At 38.9% G+C, this 23,223-nt stretch overlaps 1 protein-coding gene across 2 annotated transcripts in view; it reads right to left on the bottom strand.

Annotated features, from left to right (window-relative positions):
• Window positions 1–23,223, bottom strand: part of CCSER1 (coiled-coil serine rich protein 1) — a 1,276,606-nt gene that overhangs the window by 458,427 nt on the left and 794,956 nt on the right. For both annotated transcript variants that reach the window (XM_077476557.1, XM_077476558.1), the window contains one exon: window positions 2,106–2,313. In XM_077476557.1, coding sequence (XP_077332683.1) covers window positions 2,106–2,313 — 208 coding nt within the window. The remainder of the gene's footprint in view (window positions 1–2,105; window positions 2,314–23,223) is intronic.

The following is a 23,223-nucleotide window of genomic DNA, read 5'->3' as shown; positions in this document are numbered from 1 at the left end:
ACACTTGAGAGGTGCGCTTGCAGGACAAAAGTAAAAAAGTCCTGCTAGCAGCATCTTTGGAGCAGTGAAAGTGCGGTGTATACCGCTCCCCCAATGCTTAGGCCCATTGAAATCATTGGGGCTGCGCAGCTATACCGCCGGCAAAGCACTGCTGCAGCTGCACTTTGTGGGTGGTTTTAACCCTTTTTTGGCCGATAGCGGGATTAAAAGTGCCCCGCTAGTGGCTGAATACCCCGCAAATACGACGGTAAAGCACCACTAAAAATAGCGCCGCTTTACCACAAACAGACTCACCGCCCCAGTGTGAAAGGGGCATTTGGAAAAGAAAAGGATAAAAAAAAGACATGATGAGAAAAGAGCAAGCACTGGCATCCCAATTTATATCTTCATGAAAGTGGCAACAAGTTTACAGCATGAATCCATTGTCTAAGATAACACTGCATCATTCTGATAGCTAATGTAATATAATGAGAACATGGAAAGTCAGCATGAAGTTCCATGCATGAGGCCACTTTAAATAATGCCAACTCCATAAAAAAAAAATCATACACACATAACTGAAAACCAAGCCTTGCAATGTATACAAAAAGTATAACCAACCTGCTTGGTACATTAGTTTATCATTTGGGCATTCCTGTGTGGCACCAATCCACTCCACTCCCTTAACCAAGTAATCTGATGATCTTAGAACATGCTTGCTTGAGATGCTGAAACACATACTGCACGTTTCCTGTTGTCGATCACATACAAAACGCCTTATGCAAACAAAATGTCAGTTCTAAGAAATGTCTCACAGCCACCAATCAGATTCAGACACGGCATAGATGTTTGAATGTGATTGGTAATGCATGATTAAGAGGAGTTATACAGGGTCTAGGTAAAGCTTTTCCTTTTTCTAACCTTACTATGTGTGTAGAAGAAAGCTAGATTAGGGTAAACTGAGTGAACTTTATAGTTTTAGCAAAGCTACAGATTTGATGACAGCATTTGCTTACTGGTTGGCTAAAGGCACAGAGAGTTTTCACTTAATAATTTGAACATTCACTTCAATTATCCATTCACATGAAAAGTAGATTCCTGTTTATTCATTTCATTTGCACATGACTGGGTATTCAACGTCAACACAACTACACTTTATTAAGTGAAGATGTTCAACTAATTTAGTAAATCAGCCTTAGCTGTGTTCACCTGTTATCTGGAATTTCTCTTTAAAATTAAAGTAAGCAATATTCACTTTTCACTGGGTTGCCATACTATATTTTGCACAAAGAGCCATATAACCTAAGGCTATTCCTGTTAGCAAACGTTATCTATGGCAAGATCTCTACAGCTATAATTATGTTACATAATTTATCACATTTTAGCTTTCACAAAGTGACAACTAAGATCTACACAATGTTTCCTAGTTGTCATTATGAATCGCCAGTGTCATTAATTTTTACAGTACAGGATTCATTTATTCAAATTAAATCTAACTTGGATCCAACTTCAGAAACTTGTACTCTATATCTGGCATTACATTGCAATTAAATGGAAATACATCCTTCTGTCTGGATTATTCATTTATTTGTTTATTTGCTGTTCCTGTTATCCAGATGAACCCTCATAAAACCAGCTCTCTTTTATATTCTATTTTGTCTATTTAGTTTTTTCTGTGTGTATGTTTTGCATGGTTTAGGGCTACTACATCTAATGCTATATAAAGTACAGTGGTTTTATAGAACATCCATTCGTTCACTCAGAAAGACGACAAGGCTACTGAATAAGTAATGTGCTTTGGTAGCAATGGAATATAATTTCCCAATAATACCCATAGAACTTACGGTTTTATGCAAATACTCAGTTATCGGTGTAATCAATCTAAAAATTATAGCTCTAAAGAGAAAGTTAGCTAGAACTTTTTTCACGTACGCTTCAGAGCTGCATGCTCTGCTTTAGCAGCTCACGGTGTTTGTTCTCATCGGTGATATTAAATTCCCAACACCACACACAGGATATTAAATTCTCTTCACCTTCACTGTTTTTTCCATTTATTTTTCTATAATTCCATAAGCCAGCCCACTGACAGCGAGTGCTATAAATCTCTTAGATAATGAAGTCATTACCTCTTGCAGGATTCTCTTCATTTTGAGCAGTAATGTCTTTACAGATGTACAGTCTTGCATCATCAATCTGAAAGGCAATGATTCCAAGCCGTTGATGTCTTCCTGTGCAAAGGGCCATTCCACAGATGGGCTGGTGGGCACTTGGCAGACACGAGGGCACTTAGTATCCTCTTGATCGCTTTCTCTTGGCAAATGTAGATAGAGATTTCTAGAAAAGAAAATTGTTATATTTAATTTTGCGATATCTATCAACTTATATTAATGTACAGTATATAATTTTTAAAACAATTTAATGCTTATACGATGAAACACATTATTTTCAGTTATTTTAAAATGTATTTATTGTTTAATTTTGCTGCCTATTTATTTAATTTTTAAATTTTGGCTTATGGTTCCATTATTTATTTTCCCGTGCCCCAACAATGCAACATTTGTCTCTGCCTTTTTAATCCAGAAGTTTGATACAGGTGGATTACAAAAACTGATTACATTGGTCACCTTTTCCATCACATGGAACATGACAAAAAAGCTAAATCAAAAGTTTTACTCAGAGGATTAGTTGAGGAAGAAAGCCAGATATCCCATAATTTTTGGACAGCTCTTAGTAATCCAAGTTACTACAATCAGTGTTTTACATGTAAATAATTTTATGTCTATGAACTTTCTCACTAAAAAATAGAGCTCTTGGGAAAAAAATGCCTGACAGTATCAGTTCTTCTTTGGCTATTATAAACCAAAAGTACAAACTTTAGGATATAGCCCCAAAAAATAGAATTAGAATAGAAATAGAATAGAAGTTTACCTTTTACAGCCCCTTTGCAGACAAGGGCCCCAGTAGGTTAAACTACACTGTGCCATTAGTAAAAAAAAAATATTCTTAACTGCAAATGTCATACTTCTAAGCCTTTTCTCTCATCCAGGAAACCTGGCAATACTTTCAATGTTTACATTCCCATGTCCTGGCTTGCCCTCAAATTGCAGGGGTGTATGTGCTTTCTAATTCAAAAGCTGCACATGTGCAGTGCATTGTCTCCTATACCATCAGAGACTCTCCAGTCACAATCCCACCACAATTCTCACACTGCTATAGCCCCTTTACATCTCTGTGTTATAACAAAATGGTCACCAACCCTTCTTCTTTGAAGGCAACTAAAGAGATCATCACTTTAGTTGTCCTCAAAGAAGGCTCCACAGGCATGGTTTGTAGCCCATGTCCAAGAAAACAGGACAGGATATAGGAAATTAAACTTTGCAAGCATTTTGTTCAGGCTTCATGGGTGACAGAAAAGGTATGGCATTTGCATTAAAGATTAACTAACTGGGCTCCCTTTTCTGTATGGGTTGGTTTATGTAAAAGATTATCATTTAAGGATATCATTCTAGAATTTTAGTATATACTAGATTAAGGGTCCATTTAAACCATATACATTGGCCTGATTTGGTCAATGCAGGCCCAACACAAGAACAAGCCAAAATACAGAGCATTGAGGCGAGTTTGTTAAAAATGGAACATGTTGAAGTTAAGCATACAGCAATGCACTAAAATGTCTTGCAATGTACATTTAGGGGGAAAGGGTTTTTAGTCTCCTGCTGTATGAAAAAAGAAAGCTAAACATCAACACAATGTTAACCACTTCAATACAGGGCACTTAAACACCTTCCTGCCCAGACCAATTTTGAGCCTTCAGCGCTGTCGCACTTTGAATGACAATTGCGCGGTCATGCTACACTGTACCCAAATGAAATTTTTATCATTTTTTTCCCACAAATAGAGCTTTCTTTTGGTGGTATTTGATCACCTCTACGGTTTTTATTTTTTGCGCTACAAATAAAAAAATACCGAAAATTTTGAAAAAAAAAATGTTTTTTTTTGTTTCAGTTTCAAAACTTTGTAAATAAGTACGTTTTCTCCTTCACTGATGGGCACTGATGGGGCTACACTGATGGGCACTGATAAGGTGGCACTGATGGGCACCAATGTGGCACCAATGAAGTGGCACTGATAGGCGGCACTGATGAGCGACACGGATGAGCGACACGGATGGGCGACACGGATGGGCGACACGGACGGACACTGATAGGTGGCACAAATTGGCACTGATAGCTGGCACGGATGGGCGGCACGGATGGGCATGGATAGGCGGCACAGGTGGGCATGGATAGGCGGCACAGGTGGGCATAGATAGGCGGCACAGGTGGGCATAGATAGGCGGCACAGGTGGGCATGGATAGGCGGCACAGGTGGGCACTCATAGGCGGCACAGGTGGGCACTCATAGGCGGCACAGGTGGGCACTCAGGCGGCACAGGTGGGCACTCATAGGCGGCACAGGTGGGCACTCATAGGCGGCATCGGTGTTATAGTAATGGATGCCAATCAGTGCCAAACAATAATGCATGCCAATCAGTGATGCCCATTGTGGCCACTGATTGGCATCCATTATGGGCACTGATTGGCACCCATTGTGCTGACTGGCACCCTGGTGGTCTAGGGAGGATTATGGATTTTTATTACCTTTTCCCTGGTGGTCTAGTGGTGTCCCTGGTGGTCCAGTGTGGGCATCCTCGGGGGGGCTGTGCTGATAATCGATCAGCACAGACCCCCCCCTGTCAGAGGAGCAGCCGATCGGCTCTCCTCTACTCGCGTCTGACAGACGCGAGTGAGGGAAAGCCGATCACCGGCTCTTCCCATTTACACTGTGATCAGCCGTGATTGGACACGGCTGATCACATGGTAAAGAGTCTCCGTCGGAGACTCTTTACCGAGATCGTAGTTGCCGGGTGTCAGACTGACACCCCGCAACAACGATCGCCGCGATGCGCGCCCCCGGGGGCGCGCAGCGGCTCATTATCCTAATCACGTCATATGACGTGAGGTTAGGATAATGAAACCACTTTGCCGCCGTCAATTTGTAATAGGGCGGGCGGCAAGTGGTTAAAAAAGCATGTCGATGCACATGCAACATGTGCTGCATATCCCGCCTCTTTATCAGAAATCAGTTGATAGGTGGGAATAGTGGCAGCATTGTCCACTGGGTACAATTCATCCTAAGCAACCTAGCCAAAGAGAAAGCAGACATGATGAATGAGAAAAAAATGTTTAGGTTGTTGTCATACTCTGTATCATGACAATCTAGAATTTATGGCTACCACTCAGTGTTGTTTTTTTTTTTTGTTGTTTTTTGTTTTGTTTATCCTGTTGAGTAGCCTTGACCAGAATAAGTGCAGCATATATAGATAAAATCATCCTCTGATATCATGAATCTTAAAGTGGTTGTATACTCGATTTCTAAACTTTTACCTACAGGAAAGCCTATAATAAGGCTTACCTGTAGGTAAAAAAAAATCTCCTAAACCTGTACGGTTTAGGAGATATCCCCCTCGGTATGCGCCGCTGACTGCAGAGGCGCATGCGCACAAGGGGATTCTCCGCCTGAAAATCCGGCAGTGGCCGGCGGACGGAATGAAATCTCCCGTGCGCATGCGTGGGAGTGACGATATCGCGGCTCCGGCCACTCACAGCGCCGGAGTCGTGATACCCGGAAGAAACGCCGAGGGAGCATGTCAGCTCCATCGGCGTGGATCGGGCCAGATGTCGGGGCCTCATTCTAAGGTAAGTATTTCATAATGAGCTAGTATGCGGTGCATACTAGCTCATTATGCCTTTTGCTTTGCAGGTTTTAAAAAAAAAATGTGCTGGTTTACTACCGCTTTAAGTATCCCTATAATGGAATGCTCAGAGAAGGGAGAGGAATTTAAGACAACTGAAAAAGTGCATTCAAAGCAGCTTATATAGCACTTTATGTTTAAACTGTATTTTCATTAAGGGCCAGATGGTGCACACAATGAATATATGTTGAATGAGGGTGATGCCATATTGAGTCAAAACCTGAGGCTCAGTATAGGCAACCAGTGTGATATGCACTGTACTTTAACAAATTTTCCACATTTTTGACTAGTTCCAATCAGAAACCCCTACCAGACCATTGGTGGGGACGGGGTCTCCCCTCTCTAGACATAGCAAGTGCCCAGTTTGGGTGTCGGAGGGGAGACTCATTCACCCACATGATAATAGAGTAAACTAATAATAAGGTTCCTTTCAAGATTCAGTTATTACACCAATCACATGAGAGTTGTACTGAAAGAACTTATGTACTGGTTAAATGTATATCTCACCCTTTTCATGTACGTCACAATTTTGTAACATTGGAGGTTGTTGTTTGTACCTTTTATGCAAAAATTTAATAAAAACGAATGAAACTAAAATTTTCCACATTTTGTCATGTTACAACCAAAAACGTAAATGCATTTTATTGGGATTTTATGTGATAGACCAATGCAAAGTGGCACATAATTGTGAAGTGGAAGGAAAATGATAAATGTTTAGAAAAAAAATAATCTGAAAAGTGTGGTGTGTATTTGTATTCAGCCCACCCCGAGTCACTACTTTGTAGAACCCCTTTTTCTGCAATTGCAACTGCAAGTCTTTTTGTGTATGTCTCTACCAGCTTTGAACATCTAGAGAATGAAGTTTTTGCCCATTCTTCTTTGCAAAATAGCTCAAGCTCTGTCAGATTGGATGGAGAGCATCTGTGAACAGCAATTTTCTAGTCTTGCCACAGATTCTCATTTGGATTTAGCTCTGGACTTTGACTGGGCCACTCTAACACATGAATATACTTTGATCTTAACCATTCCATTGTAGCTCTAGCTGTATGTTTAGGGTAGTTGTCCTGCTGGAAAGTGAACCTCCACCCCAGTCTTGAGTCATTTGCAGACTCTAACGGGTTTTCTTTTAAGATTGTCCTGCATATGGCTCCATCCATCTTCCCATCAATTCTGATCAGCTTCCTTTGCCCTGCTGAAGAAAAGCATCCCCACAACATGATGCTGCCACTATGTTTCATGGTGGGGATGGTGTGCTCAGGGCGATGTGCAGTGTCAGTTTTCCGCAAAACTCATGTTTTGCTTTTAGACCTAAAAGTTAAATGTTGGTCTCATATGAGCGGAGCACCTGTTTCCACATGTTTGCTGTGTCCCCCACATGGCTTCTTGCAAATTGCAAATGGGACTTCTTATGGCTTTCTTCAACAATGGCTTTCCTCTTGCCACTCTTCCATAAAGGCCAGATTTGTGGAGTGCACAACTAGTAGTTGTCCCGTGAACAGATTCTCCCACCTGAACTGTGGATCTCTGCAACTTCTCCAGAGTTGCCGTGGGCCTCTTGAATGCTTCTCTGATTAATGCTCTCCTTGCCCGGCGTGTAAGTTCAGGTGGACGATCTTGTCTTGGTAGGTTTGCAGTTTTGCCATACTCTTTCCATTTTCAGATGATTTATTGAACAGCGCTCCGTGAGATGCTCAACCCTTGGGATATTTTATTATAACCTAACCCTGCTTTAAACTTCTCCACAAGTTTATCCCTGACCCATCTGGTGTGTTCATTGGCCTTCATGATGCTGTTTGCTCACCAAGGTTTTTTAACAAACTTCTGAGGGCTTCACAGAACAGCTGTATTTATATTGAGAGTAAATTACACACAGGTGGACTCTATTTACTAATTAGGTGCCTTCTGAAGGCAATTGGTTCCACTAGATTTTATTTAGGGGTATCAGAGTAAAGGGGGCTGAATACAAATGCACGCCACACTTTTCAGATATTTATTTTCAAAATTTTGAAAACCATTATATAATTTTCCTTCCACTTCACAATTATGTGCCACTTTGTGTTGGTCTATCACATTAAATCCCAATAAAATACATTTGTGTTTTTGGTTGTATGACAAAATGTGGAAAATGTCAAGGGGGCATGAATACTTTTTCAAGGCACTGTATATCAATGTAAAAATAAAATGTACAGCCTCCCCTTGCCAGATCTATTAGTATGGATTATAATGGGTTCTGCCTGGATGACACAAAGTGGGGTGAGGCCTTTGATGAGAATTTGAGAGGAAATCATAATGTGCTGCTCTGATGATATTTCCACTCCTGGATAGCCTAGTATGTACACAAACTGGAGAGTAGTAAACAAATGCATTAGCTTTACTATCGCATGTCTACCATTTTATCAATCTCCTCGCCCTTTGTGTGACTACTGACAGGTGAATACAGTAATCTTGGTGTAAAGAAGAAGGGCACATGTGTGTGTGGCTGCAGCAATTATGCTGCCTATATAAAAGGAAGACAGACTATTTTGCACTCCATCATTTTTTAAAGAGAAACTGTCAACAGTGATGCAACAATATTGTGTTTATACTGGCAATACAAGATCCTAAAGGCAATGCTACAAATCATAGGCTTTTATTGGAATGCTGTGTCAACCAATAAATCATTTCCATAAAGCAGGAGGTGGATCACAGGACAGAGGGAAGAAGTGTGTTTTATATGTTTCAAATCCGAGATTTGTTGATAGCTTTGGCAGAATTGTAGACAGACTGTTCTGGTTAACACACTATAAACTTGTCAGCCATTATTATGTAGCGTCAAGCAGAGAGTTTGGCTGTAGGTTTATATCAACAGCTCCTACAGCAAACAGATTGCATAAATGTTATTGCAGCCTGACAGTGGGCCTTTTCTGAAAGTCTCGGTTGGAACTAACGTTTACTCTGTGAACAACAAGGCAAGACACACAGGTCTGGCCATTATTGGATCACAAGTGAGTCTGTTTGGTTCTACTGGCCAATTTTATTGAAGAAGCAGTTAATGCATATGGGAAAAGACTATTTGTTGACACCAGAAAGCGTCTATAGAAGAAGATAATGGGATGCATGTTGATACTAAAACATGGGTTTTATTTAAAAAAATTTACAAAGCAATTATTAGAGAAGATGGGGCAAAAGACGCAATCTGCAACCGATGAGGTTTTTGTTGTAATTTTGACAGATTATCACAATATTAACATGTAGATACTATTACATGAATTTAGCACAATGAGCCATGATAAGACATAAAACCAAGTGGGAAATACTGTACATATGTATTACTAAAGTAACTTGATAATAATAACAATTATCTGCATGAAATAAATGTATATATTTAAATAATTGTATTCAAAAACACTCCGGTAACACTTATGATTTATTCATAAGTAGAGGTAAGTGACCTTCTGAAAAGTTTGTCCAGTGGTTGTTCAGCTGAACTTTTTAAAAACTCCAAAATCCTGAATTTGCAAAGCTTAAGTACCACTGAAATCAATGCCTGACTAATGGTAAGGCTAAATATTGAAAAATTGGAATGAGGTCATGCCAGGGTGCTCAGGTAACAGCAGCAGCAGATAAAAGACAAAAGCACCCTAAGTAATTTGGAAAATGTGTGATTTGTGAAAAATAATACTGAAGTTCAGATGTAGGACATCAGAATTCATTAAATTTAATTAAATCTAATGAATAGTTCTATTCATAACCACGATAATTCTTGTCATTATTTAAATAATGATTAAAAGGAAATTACATTTTAGAAAGAAAATATGAAACCTTTTTAGCCATGTTGGAAATTTCCCCACTCTTGAACCCCACAGTTTCAGCAAGGCATTGAGACTGCATGTAGGTTGTGGGGCAAGGAAAGCCCAGGTGGGAGGCACTCAGAGGGAAGGCATGACACACACATAGTGGATGAAAATGTGAAGTTATAGTGTCAAAATGTTCCATAAACCATAACAGGGTCTTTCCAGCAGTAATAAGAAAATGGCCACATTCTCAGCAATATGCGGGAATTGCAGAGAGAGAGAGCAATGCACATAGACTGGCAGCACCTGGTGCAGGGAGCAGCTGGAAGCAGATGCAGTAAGGACAAATAGTGGAGAAGTTCCCCATGGAGGGGAATGCCCTCCTTGTGGAACTTTTCCACTACTTGTCCTTACTGAACTAAACTAAATGTGTCCACTGCACTAAATGTCAGGGGGTGTCGTCTGAGGAGTGGCTCTGACAATAGTCCCTATGCTGTCCCTCTTCCACTGGAACATTTGCTTATGCTGTCCCTCTTCCACTGGAACCTTTCCCTATGCTAGGCATACTCTCTCTGACAGACGGGTTCCTGTCCCTAACCTATCCACATGTAGAATGTACGCCAACTGCGGTGAGCCAGGACTTTTTGTAAGCTCTACCCTCTGTATAGATGGCAACAGAGGTCACCCGGTTGGCAGCATCCAAATGGACAGTTGTCAACCCAATGACATGTATGGAGGCCTGAGAGGAATGGGTATTCTTCCTGCCCTCCACTCTCCCTGCAAGAAGGTTGAATAATGCCACCTGTGTAAGGGAGGCCAACCTGCACCTGTCCACATACAGAGCATTAAAAGTGAAATGCTTTTTATGCAATACTCATCTTCAATCTAGACCTTTCCCGTTTAGTAATTTTGTTTTACCATTAGATGCTGCCAGTCTTCTGGGTTAAATTGCTGTTAATCTTCCTGTGAGGAAGGCTGTCATAAGACTGCTTTCCTCCTCCCAACGCACCCCCCCCCACCATATTTATTTTCCTTCTACCATTCTACTAGGCAAATTTATGACACAACATTCATACACATTAATTACACCAAGCTGAGCTACTGACAAACAGCCATGGTTCACAATCTCCATTTTCCAGATACAGCTTTCTTCTCCACTAATCCCTACATACCCACCTTTGCTCCCTGACCTTAGGTCATAGGACTGATCGCTTAGACACACCGTTTACATGCATCTAGGTATACCCATTATTCTTGCTTTGTTGCGCTAATTCACACACCTGCCTCCAGGACATGAGTATGCTCTGCAGTTCTAAGATTTTAAGACTCTCTGCCTCATTGTGTCCACGAGGCAGAGATTGGGTAATTGCCAAACTGTCTACTGTTACATGATTGTGCCTTATGGTTCTTTTCCACTTTAAGCTACTTGCCTTTGCTCCAATTAATTTGATGGGAAAGATCCCTTACCTGTATCACTGTCTGTTTACAATTTACACAATGACTGTGCTATTCTTTTGTTATTCTATGAAACCAAAATAAAAATAAAATAAAATTTTATTGATGATTGCCCATGCTCCCATCCGGACACAGTTTGCTCCCATTGGGGTGTCCGGATGTGACGGTGACATGATCGATATCACTAGTGTGTTGTGGACCTAGTGATACACACTGTTCATTCAATTTTTGTCCCTTTTGTTGTTATGCACATTGTGTATGCCAGGTTTGACATTCCTGTATGTATCTTACTATTGACAGAGGCTTGAAAATGTTACATGTGAATGCTTGTAACTTCTATTTTTTATCTTTCTTTGAAAATTTTTCAATAATAATATGGTAATAAAAAAGTTTATTGTAAGGGTTTTCAGATGTTTTAATGCTATATTTATATCTATGCATAAACAATATAATCATAGAATATAACAATCAGTATATACCTAATAATTTAAAAAACATACAGTACTTTAAGTAAGTGAGCACTGAAAAATGTAAAATTGACCTCAATGATAGAGCCCCCATGGGTACGGTGAAACATGTCAGGGGTTGTGGTCTGGGGAGTGGCACTGACTGACTCTTTCACATGTAACCATCCTAACTAGGCGCTTTCATGCTTTAATGCTCACTTTTCACTGAAAATATATTTTTAGATTTGGCTCACAGAATTTAAAACTGGCTTTCAAAATAAAAGGGTTATTTAAGTACTCATCCATGTTTTTGAGGAAATATGGTACAAATTCATTATTTTCTAAAAACACCATTTACATCCCAACTTCAACATTTTACCAAATCATCTAATTTAAATCTGTTGAACTTTTTGTTGAAGGGGATCGTGTGAAGAAAAACACACAGATGTGTCAATAGATTTTTTTTAAGAATGTAATTATTTGGGAGATCTGCCAAATTCTACATTCTAAAAGCCATAGAATCATCTGTGTAGCCAACTATTGCTTCTCTCAGCAGTCATCTGTCCAAACCTAGATGGAGGAGACTGAGAGAATTTGGAATAAGGGTGGCTTTCTATGCAAAGCTTAGATGTCCTCACTGGGTAATTTAGCTATCACTTTTTACATACAGCATGCGGCAAACATGTTGCCTTCTTTTGCTCTCTTCTTCCCACACATGCAACCCCCTGAGGTTTTAATGGAAGAACAAAATATGACACAATGAGATAAATCTTCAAAACATTATTGCCAAGTGAAAAATATTGCTGTGCCATTAAAGTCACTTCAGATGACATTTGCAAGATGTGGATGCAGTTTGTGAACAAAGCAAGTACTGAAAAGGCTTTTGTACACATTTATTTCAAGGACACTAATCAACACAACATCCTGGAGTTTTTTAAGCCTCATGACCAGAGAAATTCTACTCAGAAGACTTTATCATTGTTCAACAATTGTTTTCATTTACAATCTGTGACAAACAACAAAAGCAGCAAGATTTTCTAACAATGTTGGCTATAATAAGCAATTAAAATCAATATTTTTTGACAAAGCTCAATCTGTAATATGGTTTTAAATATGCTGATCTGGTCTATAGACACACATAGTCTGGCTCAGGATCAAGTCTGCTCAAGTGTCCCCATAGTAAGCAGCTTGCTATGGGGTACTTGGAAGAGTGGAGAAGCTGTGAGCACCAGCAGGGGATCCCAGAAGAGGAGGAAAGGGACTGTTCTGTGCAATACCATTGCACAGAGCATGTAAGTATAACATGTTTATAACATGTTTATTACTTGAATTAAAAACAAAATGAACATATTTGCAATAATTTTAACCATATGAATTTATTAAAGTACGCCTAGCATCAGTTATATGTTTTCATTATGCATGCATGTATGAATGTTAATCAATCTTTAAGTTTAACACTTCCAAGTATTTATTGCTTCTCACAGGGATCACAGTACTCCACACCAAGTCCATAATCTGCTTTTTCTGCAAAAGAGCAGCATAGCTTTCTTCAGAACATATCAATGGTCATCATATAATTCCTGGACTGAGATACTAGCTCAGAAATGTTGCAATCAAATATATCCTGGTGCCAGTTCTTTCCTGAGATTATACAAGTCTGACACAGTAGTGGTTTGCAGCCTCTCTTCTTTTGACCAGCTACAAAGTTACAACTTAGCAGGTTCATCATTGAGGGAGAGCAAAATGCTTGCAGCATACCGATGACATAATCTGAGGTCAGTAAGGCAACATTCAGGCTGGGTTCACACTGGAGACCACAGCGGCTTACAGCAGGAGTCTGGTGCGTCTCCATTGACTGTTCCAGGTCCGAATTTTGGGCTGAATCCTGTCCTGAAATGGACCAAAAGATACACAGGCCTCCTGTGCAATTTGCACTGGAGCCGCTGCGGAGATGTGTGATCCAATTCGCATAGGTGTGAACACTGCCTCATGCAGTCACACAGGGGCTGCCGCCAATGAGTATCAGTAGATTCTGGGCAGCATTTCTAAATGCTGTGAAGAAATGGCTGAACACCAGGGCTAGTTCCAAAAATCCTTTATTGGAATTCCCAATGTGACACAACAGGACACTGACAGGCTGCACGTTGACGTGTTTCACGCACTGAAGATGTGCTTAATCATAACACAGGTATGACCAACTGATCCATCTTAAATAGATCTACCCCAACCCTATTTAAGATGGATCAGTTTGGCATACCTGTGTTATGATTAAGCACATTTTCAGTGTGTGAAATGCGTCAACGGTGCAGCCTGTCATGGTCCTGTTGTGTCACATTGGGAATTCCAATAATAGATTTTCGGAACTAGCTGTGGTTTTCAGCCATTTCTTCATTCATTGCTATATATGGATATATGGAGGCGAGCCATCGGGCTTCCTTGTTTCACCTGGAGCAGCGTGTCATCTTCATTCATTTCTAAATGCTGCCTGTAAACACTGTATGGGAACAGTAGATGTTAGATTTGTACTCTCTACAAGTAGATGGCCGGTGCTGCCGATGTTTGCATGTAACTGCTCATTTGAGTGGTTACATATGAACAGAACCTCCAACTGACCCTGGATGCAGACATAATGCATTCAGGGTCAGCATTTCTGTGACTTTCTGGCTGCACAAAAGCCGGCTGCAGCTAATTGTCCACTTTGTATGCAGTCATAGCACAGAGTGTTGCCGCAACGAGAGGCAGCATTTAGCCACCTCTGAACACAGCACTATATGTGCTTCTGCCCATCTGTGTGAATGTAGCCCAACTGGATTGCAAAAGGTAATTTTTAATGATTAAAGTTAGAGATTGTTTTAAACATTGTACTGTTACTGTATAATGTTAGATTCCATTGAGCGGCCACTGATTATTTAACATATACACACAACACAGACCTGTCCCTGGCACCCAGCTCCAGTTTCTTGCATCTTGAAGATGCCAGAAATTAACCAGGACTGTACCCTTTACTGTATATACAGTGTTACACAGAAACTGGTAGGAGTGAGAAAGGAAAAAAAGTTTTTTCTTTTTTTTCCCCCTACAAAACAGACTTTGCATGTCTCTTCCTTTTAACGCTTAAACCGTTGTCTGATAGATCAATACAATATCACTGGTTCAGCTAATCTTACTATAGATACATTTTATTTCCATTTAAAAAAGATTAAAATGGCAATACAGTGTATAGAATAATACTGGAAAAAGTAGAATAGGACATCTATGTGATCAGAATCAGCAAAGAAACATTTCAATAGTTTAGTTTTATAGCAATCTAATAGGAAACAGTAGCTTTATGTCCTTGTATAATATGAAAGTACACCATAACGAGTGTGACTTCTGCTTCTGAAAATGTTAATTACAGTGGAGTATAAAAGTGGTGAATACTAATCAGCTGATTTGCATACTTTAACACAACCTCATTATAGACAATAACAACTAATGTTTAGCACCAAATACTTTGTTTGCAATATTCAAGTGTTCTTTTTCTGTCCTAATCAATCTTGGGGCATCTGTACACTAATGGTCAAATAAAAATAAAGGTGTAATGGTTCATCTATAACAAAAAAAAATAATACAGATATTCTATGTCACCTTAAATAAATGTGGTGATTTTCACATTTTCATTCACTTTCATTAAAGTGACCCTGTCACACTAAGAAATGCCTGGAAGAGACTGATGGAGGCTACAGAGCTGGATTGGATGGAAGCTAGGACACTGGAATTGCCAAAAAGGTTAATATATAGTAAAAGCTGTTCTGTTGTATTTGCCTTCCTATGGAATTTTTTTTCAGTCTGACAGGGTTGCTTTAAATATTTAAACATTTCATTTTATGCAATTAGGCGCCTGCAGAAATGTGGTCCCTGCCGAAACTGGTTAATAAGTGGTTATATATACAGTCAATTGTTATGTGCTAAATTCTCTCTTTTCTAACTTTTCTCAATTATTATAACGCATGCTGCTTTCTGGGTGTAGAAGGTCATTTAATTAATTTGTTCATTGTGTATTGGAGACATCCTGAAATGTGATTTCTTTATGGCATTCCCCTGTCTGGCTAGGACCACAATTCCTCAAGAGATTTCCTGTACAATGGTTCAAGATGTGTTCTGCATTGAGAAGTTATTAAGAAAAGGTCCTCTTCATGAAGGGAAATAAATATGTAACTTGTATACAGCACTGTTAACAAAGAATCTGTCCTATGGGAAGTGAAGATGAAAAGTGGGCCTGAAGTAAGAAAAACAGAAGTCATACAAAAGTAGAAAAATATGCCAAGTCTGATGTTCTGTGTGAAAAGTCACAATGGAGTGAAAAGGGAGTTAAGAGGCCTTGGGTGATGATCATTAGTACCATGGTTGAAAGTCTGTCCATACTTGTAGGATGATGGGGGTGATTTTCATATATTCCTGCTCTGGTACTCCAATAAGTTCTGCCAGGCATAGCTTAAGACACTTTACAGCTTGAGGCAGTGTCTTGGAAGATGTAACTATCTGTGTATAAGTAAATAGTTATGGATTTCCCCCTCTGCTTTAGATACAGCTCTCAGGGGGCTGTAAAGCTGGGTATTCCACTATCCAGGAAAGACGCCTTATAAAAACAAGTGCAATTTACACTTTAGTAAACAAGGCCCTAAGAGTAAAGTAGCAACACATATTAAAGTATTGCTGAAGCACCTATATCATAAATCTGCAATTGCTGAAGGCAAACAACTGTTTTTAGCCATTGTGAACATGATTTTGCACTGTCATTTCTCATATGACAAGGTGTGTGGTTAATTCTATTGTGACAAAGGATGATACCATGTTTCTGCATGTTTACACGATTACAAAGCATGTGTACTAAAATGACAGGTAAAGACAGGTAAAAATGATTTTCTAGCATCAAATGTTCAGGGAAATAACAGATGCCAGCTATAATAACCAGGAATTAGGAAGATATCATCCATTACAATTGTGCATAGCTTCAGGGAGATTGAGCTGTAAAAACATCCTAGCTATTTAGAAAAGTCTGAACACATCATATAGCTCTCTGTTAGAGATAAATCTTAGTAAGACTCATTTAAAAAAGAAAAAAAAAAAAAAACAGGGCAAAGAAAAGAGTGCTTCTGGTAGCAACTATATTCCAACTTTCATTTTTTTAACACATTCTTAAAATGGAAAGCTAGCATTTTTGGTTGACTCGTTTTTTTGGCCTGGAAAAGATTCATAGTCTGGTCCAAGTTGAAAGGACAATCCATAAAAAATAATATTAAATTATATGTGAGGTCTGAAGTCAGCTCCTGGCTTCTTATATGCAGGCATGCAGACCAAGGAACTCAAGTTCTGATATCTCACAAAGTCCAATGGACCAAAAGAGGTCCAGTGATTTAACTATCTAGTATCTACTGAAATATTAGTATATGAATGCAAGTGGACTGCCCCTTTTAGCAACCTGTATAAAGTAAGGCCTCATACACATGGACGTTTTTTCAGCAGCATTTTTGAGCTTCTTTTGCAGCTTAAAAACGCCTCCCCCAAGAAATACCCTATCAGGCAACCCCAAGGGATATACCCATAAAGGGTGATATATCTATAATATTATTTGGCTATGCAGAAGTCCTGTTGACTCTCAGCCAGGGAGGGGGAAACTTTAACACAATATTTGTATAAAGTGTTTTTGAAATAGTTGATACCCACGCTCTACACCACCAACTGTGGAGGGGAGTTCCACATCCTTAGCAGTAAAGAACCCCATCCGCAGTTTAAAGTTAAACCACTTCTTATCCAACTTCACTGAGTGTCATTTTAAGAGACTAAAGATAAAATAACAGTAATTATTAACAATTTTTATAAAGTCTGCAAAAAAGTTCAAATAGTGAAAACCATTTTCCCCATCCTTATCTAGCACTCCTTTTCGCATACCTAGGTCTCAACTGAACTACTTAATTAACCCAAGTTCCATCTTTCTGCGAGGGATTGCTTCTGGATACTGGGTGGCATAGTTCAGGACTACCAATATATGCTTGTGCCCCCTGGCAGATATTGGCAGCGGGCCAACCAGATCCACAGCAACCCTCTATATAGGGGCTTCAATTATAGGCAAGGGTAGTAGCAGTCTTCAAAAAATTAGGTTCAGGATATTTTCATTTGAAATTCGACAAAGATTTACAATGCTCCTCAAAAGTGTTGTAAATACCAGACTAGAAAAACTCTGCTCAAGCCACTCGGTTTTGTTTTTTTCTACCCCTAAATGAACACCCACTACCTAATGAACCACAGCTTTCTCCCATTCTCTTTTGATATGATATAGTGAGGTTAATTTACTAAAGGCAAATAGGATGTATCTTTTTTACAGAAGAGACTCTTTTTGCAGTAGGAGGCTGTTCATATTTGGCATCTATGGGTGTCTCACCCCCTCCTTAGGAGCATGTTTGTTCCTTGGACAAAAGGAATAGTCTCGCCAGAGTTTGATATTTTCCTCTTCCAGGGGTTACTGGCTTGGAGGACAGATTTTGGATTTTGGAAAGTCCTTGACAGGCTTGAGCACCTCTGGTTGCAACTACTTGTTTGTAAGGTAGATCAAATTATATAACTGGAACCTCAGGGGCATCTCAAGGTCATATTGTCTTGAAAACAAATGCTGCGCTTAAAGACACAATAACCCTGACCCTGGCTATTATGTTCCTTAAAGTTTAGGATAATCCTTGGTATCTTGAGATTCTAAGTCAACATTAAACCATTAAAAAGGGTGCTAGCAAATCCACTCACTGCTTCTTGGTAACCTCTCCTGTTCTGAATCTCTCTGCAAGGAGGAAGGATTTAACATTGTCCTCCAGGGACAATTTACCCAAACCACTGTGTACCAGCTTCTGAGGTATAAACATTGGCCCCTGCTCACCAACTGCCTTTCAGATGGGGGCCTGTATCTGCTGCTGTAGAGATTGGTTCATCTATTGTTATCCTATTAGGAAGACCTGGTGAGCTTCAGTCAACTTTCACCACAGTCACCACAGTCACCACTAACCAATTTCTCAGCTGTTGGGTACCATCGTACTATTACTGGTTAGTGTTTGCCAATATAAGCTGTTTTACAAGCTCCTCCAGTTTGTGATGACACCTAGGCTCTGGTCACAGATGCTTTATGTGGAAAAGAGTGCTGGAGCTGGCCAGAATTGGCAGGAAGGTAAATATTACCTGTTCTGAAATCTACACTGCAAGGGTAATTTTTTATTAGTTTCATGGTGTTGGGCTTCAAAGCACTGCCCGCACCCAAGAACTAAGTTGGAAGAGTCACAAGCTCAACTGGTAGTGGCAGAGACAGGGGCAACTAAAAACAGTCTAAGCAAGTTTGTACTGCACTTTTTTTTAGCAAGGCAGTAAACATACTGAGTTCAATGCAGAAGGGCTTTGTACAGAAAGTCCATAGCATAAAAAAAAAATAAAAAAATAAACTTGTCCAAGTTAGTAGCTAAACTTATGTCACTTCCTGAATAACAGGCCTAATGGGTTAAAAAAATAAAATAAAATCACATGTACATTTTTAGCATGCTATCAGCAGTCAGCCTTCCACCAAGCAGCAGGTTATCACAGAGCAGAGAGAGTGACTGAGACTCAGTCAGCTCACAGGCCCCTTTCACACTTGCATACTGTAGCTCAACAGTTGAAATTCCAAAATGCTCAACCAGCAAAATCATATGTATTCCAATGTCGGCTGTCCACATTGCTCAGGCACACGTAGCTCGAAGCCTGACACTACAAAAGCTACATGAGTTCCTTTTGGGCATAATTAGGTGCTTTGGACCCTATAGACATGAATTAACGTGCCTGAAGATTCACATATTAACTTTTTTTTTTTTTGCATGTTTTTAGCCTGTAAGGACCAGTCTCCTCCCCCTATGTTTAAAGCTTGAATACACATGTTAAGCACTTGAAATGTGCTTCTAAAATGTTTGTAAATACTCACAAAAACACTCAAAAATATGCCTGGAAATCTCTCTGTTCAGGTGTGAATTCAGCCAAGCCTGTGCACAGATGACTAGTTAGTGAGGTCTGGTAAAATCTGAACCTGGGACTGGAGGTTTTATGCCACCCAAAAAAGCTCAGAGGCCCAGACCAGAACATATTAACGTCTCAGAAAACAAAACATTTGTTTTATATACTGTATATAGTAGATACAAATCCTGGACCATTAACATATGTAGGTGAGAAACTTAAGTAACACATATACAGTGTCCAAATTCTTGTCAGCCAATGCCTCACACTATGTTATGATTTACAATTTCCAATATATAATGCTGACAAGCTCAACAGATATGTATCTCTGGAAATGTGCTATGTATTTTTATATTTATTAATTGGGTCACGCTTGTTTTTCTTCACAGGTTTCAGTGGCAAGATTTCCTGTCTTCTCCATTATCCAGCCTATTTAATAAAGCCTACAGTTTCAACTCTATTCATCTTCTGCTACAGGACAAGCAATCAGCCCTGAGAAAAGTAAATAACGTGGGAACAGCATGTTTTTTTGAGCTTACCCCATTACTAATTTACCAGTCTGCAATACATCATTGTGAATTTCCAAGAAAGGTTAAGCATGGACATCTAAACAACTGTAGTCAATTGGTTTGTGTAGGTAAATACTTGTTTTCATTTTTTTTTTACTTCTTTGAATGCTTATAATTAAATTATGAGTTTAGATCAAAGAGTGACTACAGCTGAAATTACAGCAATTAGTATATTAAGTACAGATATATATTTTCATTTTGCTATACCAAAGTGGCTTAAAGGAGACCATCAGATGTTGCAGACTTGATTTTGAAGGTACATGCTCCAGTGCTCCTCAACACTGCTAAGTAGGGATAACCAGGGTGGATTTGACTAAATTACAAATTTCACTGTTAGCACATTGTTGGCTAAGCAGAATTTCTAAATCAAGTTAATTGAGGTCATATATGTAAAAAAAATGTAAAATATTAAACTGAATTATGCTAATAAAGGAAAAATTTAATTATAAATAAAAAAAAAAAAGGAAAAAAAAAGAAAAGAAGAAGAAAAAGGGAGATCGAGAAAAGAAAGTGAAATTTTTGCCACAATGATGTTAAGAACACAGGATAAGATTCAGACAGTCAATCTGATTAGAATCCATAAAAAACAAACCTTACTGAGTGGTAAAGAAAAAAAAAAAAAAAAAAAAAAAAAAAAAGTTAATTGAGGTCATTTATGGAGTTTTTTTTCTTTCCGGGGGGGGGGGGCTTTATTTTATGTAGTATTCTTTGTATTTGACTATAGCTTTTTACAACTTCCCAGATTTTCTGCATGCTTTGCAGATTCTTCTCTGCTCATTCCTTTGGTTTACTTTTGATTTCAACCTACATATCCCATAGTACTTTGCTGACTGCAAGTAGAGATTCCTTTACTAACTTCCCCTCCTGAAGATCCTCCTCCCATCACCTCTCTTCTTAAGAGAGCATTCTCTGTGAAATGTGTGACACAGCATTGCCTATTCATACGGCATAGTGAATGTGTCACATAATTCCAGCAAGTAAATGTGTAGGGGATTCTTCAAAACTTATGTTTCCAAGAGTCAATACTGTTCACAGTAAAGGGAGTAGGATGCACATAATTGAAATACAATGTGGAAATTAATAATTGATTTTCAATTTTGACCATAGGTACACTTTAAAAACCAAATAAAACCCATATAATACAGCGCTATTCCTAGATACAAATACTGAAAAATTATTTTTTTGAAGTGAAAAAAATATGTGACAAATAATAGTGAGTATATATAATAAATACAATAAATGCAGCAGCAACTTAAGTGTGAGATACCCACAATTACAAATACCAATTTTTCCAAACAAGCTGCGCTATAATGATTCAAACCAATGTGTGAAACAGATAGATAAATAAATCAAAAAAAAAAAAATTTTTAAAATACAGACAAAGAAGTCTATATATAAATGTTCAAAATATTAGTCCATTTCCCAGTCAACAGTGATTCTGCTTATCAATGTGTGAAACAGATAGATAAATAGATCAAAAAAAATAAATAATATAGATCCAAAAATACAGACAAAGGAATCTATATATAAATGTTCAAAATATTAATCCATTTCCCAGTCAATAGTGATTCTGCTTATCATCTCCACCGTGTTTTATCACACCGCACCAATGAAAAGAAGTGTCATCAGAGTTGCAGAGAAAGGCTTTCCACCACCAACAATACTGACGCTTACCAGCTCGACTGATCCCATCTCAGAGATCAAATGTCGCCACTATTAAATCACTCCCTCTGAACATGGACTGCATGGAGGATGTATCCCTTTAAGCACTCTGTTCAAGTGGTTGGTATGTTCCTACGGCCACACCGCTCATTGCCCAGCACATGCATAAACAAGAGGAATCGCCATAGTGTAATATAGTTGAAAATTTTAATAAAATAACAAGACTTGCACTTACATCAAATATAAAAAAGGTTTGTTTTAAATAAAAAGATTTGCTGGCCGGCTTCATACAACGCTGCCCGTCGCTTCCGGGTTCAGCATAGATCGCGGTGACGTCAGCACGCAGCTCCTCCCTACGCCGTTTCATTAGAGATAACGTCTTCCAGGGGCACGGGCGGCGTACTGACTCACCGCCATAAATAGCACTTTAAAAACCACCTCCATTACATCTGCTCTATTGAGTCCAGTGCATTTTACCAACTGAGTGATGGTTTGTTAAAATGCCCAAATTTTCCTCCAGATTTTATGGAAATTAAAATTCTTAATTTCAGTCAATCCTACTGCGTGGACCCTGAACAAAAATTTGCACATCAGGTGTCAAGACTTAGCAAGTAATAAAGCAAAGATAAGGGTGACAGCAAGCACCTTCAAAAACATGACAATGGCAGCGCCCATATTTATTTGATGACTGGCTCAGAGGAAGTATGTAACATAGATTTTTGCTTCTACCCCAAAGAAGAGAACTTCATTATAGTGGTGTTTTGTATGCTCTGGCAGGCAGGTTAATGTTCACTGGGGAACAAGGATATCCATGTGATCATGTGAACCTGACACAAGCACACATTCTCAGGTATTTCTAATTCCCTTTTTCGTAATTCAGTCACCGGGCATCAGGATCAGCCTATCCCTTGTTGCCTCAGGCATAAAATATTGTTCTTCATGAAAGAAAAGTATGTATTTGTATCTAGAAAAAATAACTAACAGAAAAAACTTAACAAAAAAACCTAATAAATATACCAAATTGAACTACTGGAAAACTATAAACTATCTGAGCGACTGACTATAGAGAAGGTTTCTATTGTTTAACCGCTTGACACCTGCCAAAGAAAGAGCAAGAAAATCTACAAGAAGCCATGTTTTTGTATTGCATTACAACTAAGCCCATTGGCATAAACAAGAGTTTGAATGGCATTAATATATACTGGAAAATGAAACGCATAGTTCAAATACTGCCCTCGTGTTCTGAAAATGAGTTATTAGCTCTCTGTTACATTTATTTTACCAGATTTCATCTCAAATGTTTTGTCAACATTTCTACTGTTCTTTTGGGGTCATATATTCAAAAAACCATTCAGGCATTCAAGAAAATAAACTATGTTATGTGGACATAGGAAAAGCATAAGAAATGTATTAAACTGCAAACTTCTGCCAAGAACTGTGAACTTCTTCCAAGAGCCTTGAATACTCCAAAAGATGCCTTCTTTAGAAAGTTGGAACAAATAAAAATTAGACTCCATACTGAATTTCTTCCCCTCCCCTGCATT

Source organism: Lithobates pipiens, unplaced genomic scaffold (genome assembly GCF_037356315.1).
Source record: "Lithobates pipiens isolate NorthernLeopardFrog02 unplaced genomic scaffold, aLitPip1_a1.2 Scaffold_13, whole genome shotgun sequence".
In the NCBI taxonomy this organism is placed as follows: domain Eukaryota; kingdom Metazoa; phylum Chordata; class Amphibia; order Anura; family Ranidae; genus Lithobates; species Lithobates pipiens.
This window is presented reverse-complemented; position numbering and strand designations above follow the sequence as displayed.